We start from the raw sequence: 15,811 nt of genomic DNA on the forward strand, positions 1-15,811 counted from the left end.
TTAAATTGATAGAAGAAACAAAAAGCTAATTATATTGACGTTGACAGGTGAAAACTGATGTTCTAAATTTGAACCGTAATATGCGAATTGCATACTTTTTTATTTTGCCGTAGCATTCGTCAAGAATATTCTAGTCCAGTTGTCTAAGCCTGTGTCTTAACGTAATGTTAGTGCAATAAAAAATCAATGAAAATTTTAACAATAATGTTTTTTTATAAGATTTGGTGTTTAGTTATAATGCGACAAGGTTTTTGACATCTTTCTGTTCTGTTAAATTAAATTCTTGTATCTGTGATCCATAACTGTAAACGAGTGAATTATATAAAGCGGAATCAGTCTAATTGGGACGTTTTAACTAATCATCTGTCTCTGTTCATCACATCGAAAACACAATTTAGCAGACAGAGACAAGAGTACTTTTGATAATTGCAATTACTCTTCTAAAAAGTTTCAATTCTTAAGATAAGGTTCTGTTATGATTTTTATCTGAAAGTGAAAAATTTTATAAATCATTAGCTTCGAGGAAGTAAATCGCAATTTGCAATAGTTTCCCATTGAATTGCATAAATTATATAAAAATACATACGATCGAACGATATGAGATTAATAGTGCGGTAATTAATGCGTCCACGCAGATTTAGATCCAAGTGAAAGTAAAATTGTTTTATCGCTTCCAGCAGAAGTTCAGTTAGATTTTAATTATCTTGTTAATATTAGTTTCCTTAATATTTTCTTGAGAAATATTGGCTTTGAGACTTCTAAAGGAAAACATCGTGAGGAAACCGGTATGCGTTAGACAAAAAAAGTCAACGGCCTATGTCAGGTACAGAAGGCTGATTACCTAATTGCTAATTAGAAAAATCATTATCAATAAATCATCATTAAAAAAAAAGGATCATGAAACCCTGAGGAATAGACCTAAAAGATTGTAGCGCCACCGTTGTTTATTTTCTAGTTTATATTTCCTTGTTACTGTCATTTATTAAGCGGAGCAAAATGAGGGTATCTCAAAACGGGTATTATGAATGAACGTGTGCACTGAAACGATTTTGATTAATTTTGCCATTAATTAATTCTGGTGTGCTTTATATTTTAATTGTATAAACTAATGTAATTTAGATAAAGGAGAAAGTGAGGTTTGAAATTTTGGCTTTGAACGACAATTAGTTTTTCTAAAATATACTTTTTCTTATTCTACCCGACAGAATGATGGCATTCTGTCGGGTACCGTGGCAACCGTTTCGCCGTGGTACCAATTTATAGAACCTTTTCAGGTATTTTGAGCCGTTATGATTTATTAGTTCACTTTATTTATGAAAGTTAGAAAGGTATTATTCGGGTCTTCGAGTAAACAGCGTATTAGCTTAAAGGCAACGTACTTGTAAGGTGTTGTAGGAATCCATGGGTGGTTAGCACTGACATCTAAGTGTCTGCCAGCTCGTTTGCCGTCTGTCCCGTATAGACATCCCACTTTGTGGAACCAGCTGCCCACTGAAGTATTTCCAAACCAATTCGGGTCCTTCAAGAAAGGAGCTTACCATTTATGGGCAAACCCACCTATTCCAAATTCCTCGGTCTAATAAAAACTATTTACGTTACTCAGCCATGTATCGTATACCTACAGATTATAACACAAATTACCGGTAAATAGATATATTTAATGTGACTAAAAAATGCTTTAAAATATTAAAAAAACTCTGGTATATTTTATTAATAATGGCTTTGTTATTCTTCCTTTATATTAAATTGTCATTATAATGATCAATGAATCTTAGAACTTATAATTTAGAATTTAGTATGAAAATGTACTTTGTTATATTTTTTGTATAAATAGGTAAAACTGTGCTTTATTGTTTAATGAGTAGCTATAGGAATACTTTAATAAAATAAATAAATTTCTAAAAAGTCCGGCATCGCACTCGCGAGCCCTCTGCCATTGAGAGTGTCCATGGGCGGTGGTATGACTTAACATCAGGTGAGCCTACTGCCGGTTTGACCCCTGTTTTATAAAAAAAGAAGAAAGACACCCGTGGACTTACTATATATATGCCCTATGTTTTATGTTTTCGTTTTCGCCCGGAAACAAGAAGTACGGTTGTAACATATCTTATTTTTATGTACAGATAACACCTTCGGTGTGGACAACTATGGTTTAAGCAAAGTTGGGTTTCTGAAGGTACTTTAAATTATTTTAATGGATGTGCGAATTAACAATTATTACCTAAGTCGACGTGTCGAGTGCTTTACAGAGTAGCTTATCGCTTTGAACAGTTAGTTATCAAAATAACTGGATATTAACTATTTAATTTCCTCCTAAATAGATTTATAGTTAAACTCGTAATTTAATTTAATCCAACGATTACAAAACAAAGTGCTCAATGGTCGCCACATTAATAGCAAAGACTGCTGGAGTCCGCGAACATAGGCTCCACCATCACGTGATTGTCGAGGCTATTCAACTCCTTGACACTACGGAACTGGTTAGAACACTAAAAAGGACAAAACCATTTGAACTAGTGAATAAGTGTTAGTGGACGTTAGTTAAAGTGCTAAATAGTAGTAAGAAAAAATTGAACACAAGAGCAGAGTGTCTTCCATTTATTAGAGGCTTTAAGTATAGTAGTAGTGTTATTGGACACTTCCTTATGTCAAAAATCCTTTTTAGTAAATTAGGTAAGACTTAAATTACTTATTAGTCTTAAGTTAGGCTAGATCGTAATGTTCCATGATGTAAAGACAGATGTTTAAAAAAACCCGTAGTTTATGAAATCGATTACGCAAAAACACTCACATCTTTACGACCAAAATTCTTTATTGCCAATCAGTAATCTTCTATTACACTCTACCCTGACATGGAAAATAGAAGTCACGAAATAAGAGTAATTTATATTTTATACCAGATAAGACTGTAAACTAAAAGTGTTCACGCTATTTTTTATGCTCTCTTCTTCTGAAAGTGAAGTAATTCATTTTTAGTGTTTTAACCATTAGTGTATTTTGCTTGCGGGATATTATCATAAATCTTTGTACTGTACGTATTTGTCTTCGAGCCAAACGCAGAACATTTATTTTATATTGTGCCTATAAGACGTTCCCGACACGAATGAAATGCTGTTTCGACTGTACTATAATATCTTGGTTGCATAGCCACTGATGCCTAAGCAGCTGTCCTACGGTCAGTATAGCAAATAGATGATCCATACGATTTGATATAATAATAATAATCCAGTGCCGCTACATCCCCTTGTGGGAATATAGCCTCACATTTCAGCATAATAAAGAATAGAGCGCTTATATATTACATTTTTTTTAGAATTCAATTCAATAAATATTATAAGCTGAGAAGCCAGCGTGCGTCAATATTTATATATTGCGAAAACATATTACGTCGTTGAGAAAGAGTTTCTTCTCTACTAGGATCATCCTGCTCTGAGTATTAAATAATTCTGGTCTTTAAACGGTAGCTGTGAGTGGCACTACACTTATTAGTCTGGCCATAAATACTGTTACATAAAAACTTTTCTTTTTTTTCAACTTTTTAATTATTTTGAATTTGGGACACGTATATTATTTTTAAAACATCTTTCGATTTTGCGCTATTCCGCTTATTTTTTTGTGTTAGTAATGAAATTACAATATGAAATGGAGTGTTAAAGATAATAGGATTGCAGTGATCGCCTTGCACAAAGTGGGTATGGAGCCGTCGGTTATATTCCAGACACTACAAAAACTTGGTATCAACCGTATGTTTCGTATATCGTACTATCAACAGATACAAAAACACTTCGTTTGTCGAAGACCCGAAAAGATCGGGGCGGCTGCGTGCTGTTAAAGGCTGTTAATGCTGTTAAAGCCAGAATTTGCTTAAACCCCATTAGGAAACAAAAAGTCTTATCGTGAGACAGGAAGATTCCCGCTAGGACTCTATCACTTATTATAAAACAAGACTTGAATGAAGCTCGGTGCTTATCGTTGATGTATAGGACATGCCCTAAAGCAATCTTTAAAATTGAAGAGAGTGCATCGATCATAACGTCTTCGGTCGCGATACGCAAATGAAAAGCACAAAAATATCCTCCTTACCGATGAAAAAATTTCACGATTGAAAATCACTACAATAAGCAAAATCATAAATGGTACGCTCACAGTTCTGAACAAGCTGCTCAAGTCTTCGGAAAGGTACAACGTGGTAATAATCCTGTGTCAGTGATGGTTTCGTCGCCATAAAGTCACAAAATTACATTTTTATGAAAAGACAGTGAAGTCTTCAGCCATGGTGTAATTGACTCTTGGGTCAATTACACCTTGAATTGTGAAACCTCTCAGCAATACACTTTTTAAAAATATATCTTGGCCTTTCCAGCAGGATTCTGCACCTAGTCACAAGGCATGAACTACCCAAGCCTGGCTTGAAACGTTTCGGACTTTATAAGAGCTCAAGATTGGCACTTTTAGTAGACATTGCCTGCTCTTAGCGACACAGCGAAATGAGTCTCTTAAAAAATCCAGTCTGTATAAAAGCCAAAGGTAGCCATTTCGAATAGAATATTATTTTTATTGTTTGCTGAGTCTTTAATAAATATGTAGGTATAAATTTCAATAATATAACATTACTTCATTAAAAAATGAATTTTCATTTGTAACAGAAGTTATGGCTGGACTAGGTATATTATAAATTCAAAGTAATCATTATTATACATTCACTATACATTTACAAGTACACTTCATCAATTAATAACAAGTTTAAATGACATAATATGACGGAAAAAGGTAATTGAGTCTCGCCGTTAGACACGTGACATATAACACTTCCTAGGATGACCTTTGGGTCAAAGTATTTGTTGGACAATATGGTGTGACTTGCGAATTTTATGTAATAACATTAAATGTTGTAACTGGTTGTATGTGGGTTACGTCTAGATTTATGCAAGTCTGTAACTATGAACAAGAAAATTGTTGAACAACTTAAAACTTTTGCGTACGTGTAAGCGCATGGACAATCGCCCAGACTCACAAAATCCATCTTACTCTTGTTGATGAAAAAGTGATCCATTCCAAAGTAATGTATAAGCGTACCAATTCTTAAAAGGCACCGCTCTGTCAACCCTTCTGACAATCTCCTAACATCAGGTGAGCCTGCTGTCTGTTTGTTTGTTATTTAAAAAAACAAATATCATGAAAGAACTACAAATACTCAAAAGGCATCGTATGGCAAATCTTCTTGCAATGTCAGTGTCCATGTCCACTTAGCATCAGGTGAGCCTGCTGCCCGTTTGCCTTTGTTTTGTAAAAAAAAACAACCAAAAAATTTAAGTAATAAAATACTTTTTAATACGGAATAGTAAATATTATTTTATACTTTTTTGTATATTTTGAAGTCGTTTAATAGAAGGAAATTAATTGAAATTATTTGGACCAGTGTGGATTCTTGACGAAACAATATTTAGGTTCATATATTTTAGCCCAGCCCACTGCAGAGCTTCGGGATTTCATACATCGCGTTGTTTAATGTTTAAAATTATTTAAAGTTTGGTTTCCAATATTATAGAGGTGGGTTCGGTTTTTTTTAATTAAGGCGCCATCTACAGCTTAAATGTAGTATTAAATGTGTAATTGAATATTTCATTGACTGTTTTTGACGAAGTGTCGTGTTACTCTACTAGATGGTGCTCAAGCAAATAAAGTATAAGTGGTGGCTAATAGTCCCTTTTATTTATTTATTTAACTTTAACTAATACAATTTTCACTTACTACTTGTAGCTTTTAACTTATACGCAATACTCTTAATCAAGAATAATTACGTTTATTAAACTTAATAGGATTTATAATGGCACTATAATTTTATGATTTTTTCTACATCATGACTTGATTATGTTCAAAATATTATAAACTATACATTTTTTAAATATTTCAGATATAAATATAGTCTATGTTTCTACAGATAATTTAGCATTGTAACTTTACGATTTATCAGTAATACTTTACTGATAAATCGTAAAGTTACAGATGTTAATGTAAATGATGAGATACAGTTACAAAGATACAAAAATACAAATTATTTCTCTTTTTAATATGTGTTGTTTTATAAAACCACTTGATTTGTTAAAATCTTTAATTACTTAACATCAACATTAAATATTTATAACTAACACTATACCAATATACACAATACCGGAATATTTATACATTTGTTAACGGTACCTATAATACAGCCTTTTAACCTACCTTGAGCAATGTTACTTTCACATGAGATTTTATATTTACATAATTTTTAACTTTGTAAGCATTGCACGGGACTAGATACCTATTACATGTTAATAACATAGCCTTGTAACATAATTAAGTATTATCACGTAATAAACAATAACCCCATTTTATTTCCTACACAAAACTTGTTCACAATTTGTGTCATCTTTCTATTGCACACATTGATCTATTTTCAAAAAGTTGCTCTAAACTCGAACACTGTGCTCTACGTTTTCTTTTTTTAGCTCTACCCAGCCAAGTTTCTTTGATTAAATCGCTGCCTTTCTCAGCAATCATAATAACAGGGGCGTTAATGTTGCCATTCGTTACGGCAGGCATTATGCTGGCATCTATCACGCGTAGGCCCTCGACACCGTAAACCCTTAGTTTAGGGTCTACTACAGCCATTGGATCTGATTCTGGACCCATTTTTGCAGAACATGATAAGTGATAAATTGTCATTGTATATTGTCTTATGTAGCAATCCCAGTATTCGTCCGTATACAGCGGAAGGTGTTTACAGTTAGGGGCAGGTTTGTTGTTAAACCTAGCACCCAAACGCTTCATAGCTTTAGTTTCAGCCACAGCGAGAGCAGCCTTAACCCCCTCTCTTAGAACTCCGACATCATCTGGATGTGTCAAATAGTTGTGGTACATGAGTGGGTAGTCTAGGGGATTTTTAGAGCGTAGTTTTATAAATCCACGACTCTTTGGTCGGAGCATCATGGGAAATATACCGAAAACATCCTTGTTTGTGATATGCCCAAATACCTCTTCGTAAAATTCATCAGTTAAACTATGCGCTTTCTTCACTTGTGATCCGCCATCAGACGGTGTGGACGCTGAGGTCATCATGAATTCTATATCGGGCCAATCGTCTGATGCGTTTGCATATTTTGTGTTGATAAAAGAAACAACTTCTAATCCAATGCTAGAAGTTAGCGGTCCGTCTTCGGAAACAGCGTAACGTAACGCCGAATTTATATTCACAAGTCTATTCATAACTAAACTGATTGGGTAGTCCACCTGGAACACAATGCCACCAACAGCAATATGATCTTGAAGGTTTCTCCCAACCCCGGGAGAATCGTAGATCACATCGATACCAACTTCTTTAAGATGTTCAGCGGGGCCGACTCCCGATAACATTAACAGTTGAGGTGTTGCTACCGCGCCAGCTGACAATATGACTTCTCGTTTTGCGTAAACGACTTGCTTTTTATTATCTCGTATAAATTCAACACCGTACGCACGTTTTCTGTCTTTGTCTATGAGAACTTTGGTAACGTGGGAAAATAGAGCAATATGTAGGTTTTGACGTAATCTAACAGGCCTGAGAAAGGCCTTGGCGGTAGAGCATCTAGAACCTCTTCGCATTGTGAATTGGTACCAACCATAGCCAGTTTGTTGGGCGCCATTCACATCGATTATGTCATATCCCATTTCTTCTCCTGCTTGAAGAAATGATGCCCCGATAGGAGTATTGTAGGGTGCATCTTGTACAGGTAGGTAACCGCCTAAAAATAGTAAAAATAATTTAAAAGTTTTTTATAATTTAATTTTAAAACATTAGTACTGAGTAACGATTGGGAAACAAACTCAAAATATCTTTATTCATATAGGTAAACAATACACTCATGAACGTAAAAAGAAGTTTAATTAATTGTAAATTTACTACCAGTTCGCAAGGGTGTAGAACGGGTAAGAAGAACTAGCAAGAAATTTTCCGCCACTCTTTATAATCGCAAAGTATTAAGTTATACAACTTGTTTAATCTGGAGCAAATCAATCCCAAGGATTAGGTTTATTTAAGTATTCGTCAAATTTATAAAAAGCTTTATTGATTAATTTATGTTTAACGACGGCTTTGATTTTTTTAGTGATAATTCTCTAATTTCCCTTGGGAGATTGTCGTAAAAACGAATACAATTTCCATAGAAGGAGCGGTTTATCTTCTGGGAGACCCAGTTCACATACCTTTGAAGACGGGGATAAAAGATTTTCCTGAATAAATGAGACACAACGGTAGGGTTATTATTTGACGTTAATTTTTACTCACCAACAGCATGATGCTTTTTATCTTTAGCCAAATATGGGTTTCTCTGGTCTTCAGATTTCTTGAAGTACGGTAAGACGTCTTTGTAGCCCCAACCAGGGTTGCCAAAGGACTCCCATTGATCAAAGTCCCTCTTGTTACCACGAATGTAGAGCATTGTATTGAGTACAGAGGATCCCCCCAGAACTTTTCCTTTTGTCCAAGAACAGCGTTTGTCGATCATAGCTTGGCAGGCGGAATCTTGTGGCTGTGTTCTGAAAATTTAAGAGGATTTATGTAATTGCTTAGTTTTGTAAGTTATTTTAGATCCGTCAAAGACTAATAAGATAATAAGAATAATAGGGAAAATGATGTTAAAATAATTGTCCATAATGCTGCAAGATTGTTGGTGAACTATAATATCATCCATTAAACTTATTCGAAATTGTTTTCACAGTTGTAAGTTTCTTTAACATGGTAAGAAGTAATTATCGGGGAGCGAATGTAAGGATAGAATAATTAAGAGTAATTTTTTTATATAAAATAGGGCAAACCGGCAGGACTCGTGGACACTTTCTACTTCACTCTAAGAATTGGTTCGCTCTTTTCTTCAAGGACGCTAAATCGAATTGTTTCGGATGTACTTTTCTATGGCGTAGATAACTACTTTGAAACATGCCTTACGAGGCTTCACTTAGACGAGAAAAGGTGTCCTTACCGATATTTCCAATCCAGTTTACTCTTATGCAAATACAAAGAGAGTAACGGCACATCGCTTATATCGGTTTCGTGACCTCCTGCCTCCAGCAGAAGCACATTCCAACCTTCAACTTCAGACAGTCTGTTAGCCACAACAGCACCAGCCGACCCTCCTCCAACCACTATGAAGTCGTATTCCTCTCTGAGGTATTTTTGGTTGAAGGGTCGATTCTCAGGGTCCAGAAGATCGTAGTTGAAATAGGCCATGGCTGCTAACATTACGGGGATGAAAGTCAGCTTGCTGATACCGCCTATAGTTAGGGCAGCCTTGGCAGCTGTCGAGGCAGCTGTTAGTATGCCCATGTTTAGAGTTTCATTCTGAAATTAAAGACAGCAAAATAAGTAAGTTACGATTATATTTAGTGTCTCGCTTTTATTTTAAGAACAACAACTTAAATAATGTAATGAATTCGTATTTATTTCCGTTAATTTTTTATCAACTGATATTAAAAAAGAAAAGATTTGATTGTTTGTATTAAAAAGGATCCAAAACTAGTGGACCTATCTGAAAAAATATTTCACCATCAGCATAGCCTATATCCCTCATAGTAGGCTAAGAAATATCGATCAAAATATCCATTTAAAAACTTCGATAATGTCACTCAAAGAGTAAAAAAATAGAAATGCCTATATTGCGTTCAATGCGGAAACTATTGCCTATTAGGCAAAGTGATCAAGAAACCGCAATGTAATACCTGAGCAGCTATCTTTTGGTGACATTTTATAAAGATAAGTAAGAAATAAATTATAATAATTCTAACTAGTAAATAAAATAAGTTTAAAAATAAAAAAAAGCATGTGTGCAATTCACACGTTGTAGAACTGAAATCTTTAAAAAAAATTGGTTCCAAGATTATGTCGAGACGAATGTCATTTTAAATTTTAAGTTTAATATCAATTATTAACTTAATTAACTAACTAATATAATTAGTTAATTAACTTAATTATATATCAACAATAATTTAAAGTTATTATGTCCTATCTCATTTTCTTCCACGTTAAATCTTATGAACTTATGTGTCTGTCTCTTTTTACTGTCACTTTTTCATTTCGTTGACTTTCAAATCACAACGATGCTAAAGAAGTTTTCACTTCAAAGTAGGTAATTAATATATTAAACACGAGAAATATGTATTTCGACATTCTGTCTGTCGTTTTACTGTCAAAGTTCACATGTAGATTTTAACAATTGTTATATTACCATATCAGAACCACCTCTGCTTTCGTAATATACAAAAAGTCATGTAATTAACAGTATAACGTTTAGAACCTTTGGTTTTGCAAATAACTGACGAATTTTAAATATGATTTGTCCATTATTTTTCCACTACAAAAGAATTAAATATCTTTGATTAAAGCAATAGTGAGTTATTGTACAATATAAATTAGATTGCGTTGCGATCTGTTCAACCAGATGCAACAGATATAATTAATAGAGAGCAAATTCAAATTCTTACTTAAAATTAAACCTTAACAAAGTATATAAATTTATATTAAAAAATATTTATTAATATACGCAAATTATGAGAGCAAAACCTAAAGCTATAAGTATCTACTTGACGGTTACACTCGCGATAATTTCTTATATAAAAAATCGTTTTCTGTTGTACTATACTCCAGTATTTTTATTATTATTTTGTGCATTGTTCACTATAACCACTGATCAGCTTGTCTCTCGATAAAGTCCACAAATGCCGCTACGTTGATCTAACCTTGGCTATTCTATACTTTCTCGATAATTGATTTGAAAAGTTCTAGGAGTTACAGCGTTTAACCAAACTAATCCAGCACGGGTTTAAACATTTCTGTTATTTTTATTCTAAAGGCTTATTAGCCGTCTTGAATACTATGTAATTTTTTTTTGTTTAGAAACAAAATGTAATAATATAATATAGATATATATCCGGATTCAATTAAAAAAAATATATATTATAGCAGTCATCGCAGCTCATATTTTTAGTGGGTGTCCATAGGCTGCCGTTGGTTGCCGGCCTTTGAGGGAGGTGTAGGTACAGTCTAACTTTGAGTGGTTGGAGGTCGTATCTCTCAGGGAGCACTAGTTCTCAAAAGAAAGTGCCTCGTGAAACGGACTGTGGACTTCTAGCCATCAAGGTGATGTTGATGAAATTTTGAATTGATACGCCTCGTACGGTGTTGAAACGAGGCAGGAGGGATCCACCCAATCAAATGCCTTCCTTTCAACATTTATACGCATCTGTTATGGTTTATGAATGTAAGATGACGCTAATGTCGTCAACAAAACCGTATTACATAGTCAAGATGTCAGTGGTTGTACAACACAGAAGCGCAGGTGAAATAATAGTTTCATTTTTGCTTTATCGAAAGTGTCATGATGCCAAGGTTGATTTGAGACTGTCATGCTCACCAAATTGTTACACCAGATTACTTCGTTGTGTTGGAGACTAACTAGACTATGACTTGTGCTATTTTAATCTGAAGTAAATCAATGACTGTGGTCTGTAAGAGATCTTTAATAAAGAAATAGTGCTACAATATTTTTAAGTCTGGGGCTCAGATTTCTGTATCTGTTTCATGATCTTTTGTCAATCGAGTAGCATGAAGGTGATCAGACTCCTGTACCTGACACACGCTGTCGACTTATTGGGTCTTAGGCTTTTCTCACGATGTTTTTCCTTCACCGTTCGAGCGAATGATTTGGTGCGCAGCCGGGGATCGAACCAACGATCTCAGGAGAGTCACACGCTGAAACCACTAGACTAACACTGCTATTTAATATAATTTATAGAGATATTTGATACATTGATAAAGTGTCGAGAAAATGTTATTATTATGAATTAACGAAGGTGGAAGCAGGGTACAGCTATCTTCTTTTATAAAAATGATTGCATTAAGAATAAATTCATACAAATACACCAATAAAATAATATTACTTGGGCTAAACACTAAATGGCGTTCTTTGATTTGTAAAAATATTTTAGTAAGTAAAATGTAACCTTTAGTAACGTTTAGCGTATTATTAGAATTATACAATTAATGTCCAACAGATACAAATCCGGTTTTTGTACCCAGTATCATAGGTATATTGTATTCGCTGTGGTTATTCAAAGAGTTCTATGTTGTGTGATAAAAAAATCAAATTCACGTACATTAATCGAACTATGTCCTTGAGACTTGGTGTGTCATTACGTTTACACAACATTTGCGGTGGTGTACTCTTTTCAATATATAAGAGATATACTAATTTTATATTTGACGTGGCTTGCAAATTAGATATTTTTAATTTAAGCAAGAATTATGATCTTATGTAAAAAAGTTTTGATTTTTGACATACGGGAGTCATAGTCATCGTCCAGTATTACCATTAGTGAAAAAAATTTAAGGCCGATAAACTGTCTTTATTAACACGGTATTGATAAATAAGCACGGAAGGCCATCGCAGGGACTGAAAGCGTGCCGCAAAAAGCCGTGTGATTTAATAATAATAATTACGTACTTAATAGATTTTGCATACTTAGCTAAGTAGTACATGTATGCAGGAAACTACATAGTTGAATTTTTACCGTAAAAAATCTAATATATCCGTTAATTCTTAATGAACAAAATCGTCTGTAACATGTTTGTTAATTTCATCACATATAATTCACCCGTATAGTTTTTATTCATCCACCTTAATGATCAATTAATTAGAATAATTTCTTAATTAGAATGACAGTAATTCATAAATAATTTCTAATAGACCTATGGAACTAGTTTTTAGCTTAAGGCCCGATTTACCTAACATTAGATAAGTTACATAAATATTTTGGTTAGAAATTAGAAGCGCAAATGTTAACAATGATATAGACTTCAAGATAATAAATTGTAAAAAGTCAGTTTTGCTAGTAATAAATGAGAGCACTTTAGTTTTTTATACACCCATAAATTGTAACGTAACATTCTCGTTTCCGATAATGTACACGGTCGACATTGCTTATTTCCTTTATAGGTAACAAATGGGTCACTTAGTTTTGAGAACCCTCAAGCTTTTTGTTAGTCAAGCGTCGCAACTACCAATAGCTCTGATTGTATGTTATAAGCCCTTATTTTATACGATTAAAGTCATCTTAAGACATCTAGCTTCAAACAAAGAGTTTCATTTATTTGAATGTGAAGCCTCTATTACCATTAATGACAAACTTCACGTGGAAAGCTAATTTTGAAACGAAAGTTATTATTGTTTTAAATATTTTCACTCATTAAATTTAACTAGATATTTGCTAAATTGTAAGATGTAAATCATAATTTTTAAGATACGTAACTAAATTGGTGCTTACGTGTTTTGCCAAGATCTGACTCATATTACATAACAATTATAATTACTGATCTACTTACATTTAAACTTTTAAATTTATTTTTTGCTTTCTATTCAGAACCAGAAATAAGACACTGAAAAACACCGGTGCGTTGACCTCATAAAAATATTGTTTACACTTTTGACGAAGTTGATTTAATATAAATAAATGAAAGGTTTGAAAGTTCTAGTTATTTTAGGTAAGGTATATAGGCTATTCAATTAAACAGATATACAAAATACAAAAAAAAAATAGAATTAACTGTCTGTTAAGCAATTCGTACACTTTTAAATATAGAACATGTTATCTATTTTAATATAATTTGAGACGTTTTAAAATAGAATAACGATTACAAATTGTAATCACAATGCACAGTAACGAATAGGCTTCTTTTATTTAATTTTCACCTGCGAGAATCAGGCTTTGAACTTTTAAGGCAAGTATATGTTTAAAAGAAAATAATTATTAGTAATTGGCTTGGTACTGCGATTTAGTAATAATTTAATTGCTGCTGGTTAGAACACGTAAAACCGATTTCTCACGACCAAGGACCTTCTAGAGAAAATTTATCTACTTCGTTAATTAATTATATGATAATTAGATACGCAGTGTTTAAAATAACTGACGTCCGAGTTCTATATTCAAAGTACGAGTACTAATTGTTATTAGTTCGTCAATATCCAAGATTAAAAATTAATCATATTTATTTATTAAAAACAAATCCATATTATAAAACAATACATATATGACACAGAAAAAACATAAACATCAAAAACCAAAACTGTAATTCAACCCTAAATAATCGATACTTGATTTTTAATATTTTAAAGAAAAAACTAAATTGTTACTGCTACACAAAGTCAGCTCTCCGGCTTCCACTTTTACAAATATTTCGTCACATCCTCTTTGGTAAAGTTGAATATATCAACATCTTCATTTGTTTATTGTTATTATTTTTTACGTGGAAGCTCCACGTAGCTCCAAGGTCTAGGTTGCTAAAAAAGTATTCGTTCCATTTATCCACCGATGCGGTATTTGGATGTTAATGTTCTTCATCGGAATATGTTTCTGTCTCCTTATTGATTCTTCAATACTTCTTTTATACAACATTTTCTAATACATATAATTCCTCGATATTAAGGGTTCTACTGAATTGTACTGTGTACATAAAAAATAAACAGATTTGCTTAATATGTTCTGTGAAAAGCCAGCTGTGTTCTTATAGTTGCAATGCTATCACAAAGTGCAACACAGATAGAAGTATGTCACTACTATGTTATAAATGTTTTAGAACACAATAGTTGAACGCATTTGTGGAAGACATTAGTGCAACCTTTATTGTTAGGAAATAATCTTCATGACCTTGGTATATATACTTTGAGGAATATCCATTTTGTATGTAGTCTCTTTTTACTACTTTACTTTTGTAATAATAGAAGTGGAGTATATATTTATTAATATCACATTAGCAAAGTTACTGATGACTATTTCTATAAATTATTTGATCATGTTTATAACATAGAGGAAATTGCGTTTTTTATTTTAGTCTACGCTTTTATAACTTCTACTAAAAGCTTTTAGTGTTATCACATTGTTAGTAATTTAGTTTGGTAATACAATTTAATATTAACGAATAATAAATATCACGACTGTTTCAGGCTTTTTTGCTCACCTGATGTTATGTGATATAATGAAAACACTTCCAGAAAGCTTGCAAGTGCCGGCCTTTAAAAATTTGTGAACATTATAAAGACTTTATCACAATATTTTTTACTTAAACTTAACTGCTAGTTATACAGCTTGCAGTTAACTTTTTATCGTCGATAAAATCGTGAGCTTATTGTAGGCAAAAAAGTAAGCTAAGGGTAAAAATCAAATTTCCTGGAAGTCCGTGATTATCTTACAAACATCCATGATGCTTGTTTAATCGGGAAACTCCATCCGAACTTTGTAACGTACCTCGGTTGGTATAGACCACTTTGCGAACCGGTATTGGACTTAAGTATTTGCCTTGAAACCTTTAAGGCATGATTTTGTAACTATTTTGTAAGTCAGGATGAACGAATTTGTGTCACGTGTCTGACAGTTGACTCTTGACCTACTGTGGTAATTAAGGCGTGTACCCAATTTGAGGGAACAGAACTTTGTACAAACGTAACTAATACACGACGGAAACTAAAAATGTAGTGTTGAAAGTAGCTAAATAATTGTAAACATTAAATATTTTCAACTTAGCGAAGTTACTTAATGATAGACATTGATCTAGATTCCGAAGTCCTTCTATAAGTCGGTCATAGATATGGCGACAAAACTATCACAAATCAAGGCAATATTTTCGTAATTTTCATGACATTTTCAAGAAATTCAACTAAGATGGGTTACTATTGCACAGTAGAGCATTTTGCTTTCATGTTTAATTGATACATTGATGTCGCAATAGTATAAGAAGAGTTTTTGA

General features: G+C 33.1%; 2 protein-coding genes across 2 annotated transcripts in view; one reads left to right on the plus strand and one right to left on the minus strand.

Moving 5' to 3' along the window:
• LOC123709392 (flotillin-2) overlaps positions 1-15,811 on the plus strand; it is a 158,305-nt gene that overhangs the window by 99,197 nt on the left and 43,297 nt on the right. The gene's annotated exons all lie outside the window — the stretch shown is intronic.
• LOC123709386 (glucose dehydrogenase [FAD, quinone]) lies at positions 6,298-9,343 on the minus strand. Its single transcript, XM_045660685.1, has 3 exons — positions 9,000-9,343; positions 8,306-8,556; positions 6,298-7,763 (listed from the first exon to the last, which is right to left on the minus strand). The coding sequence occupies exons 1-3, from the start codon at positions 9,341-9,343 to the stop codon at positions 6,409-6,411; spliced, it is 1,950 nt and encodes a 649-aa protein (XP_045516641.1). The 3' UTR covers positions 6,298-6,408.

Source organism: Pieris brassicae, chromosome 5 (assembly GCF_905147105.1).
Source record: "Pieris brassicae chromosome 5, ilPieBrab1.1, whole genome shotgun sequence".
In the NCBI taxonomy this organism is placed as follows: domain Eukaryota; kingdom Metazoa; phylum Arthropoda; class Insecta; order Lepidoptera; family Pieridae; genus Pieris; species Pieris brassicae.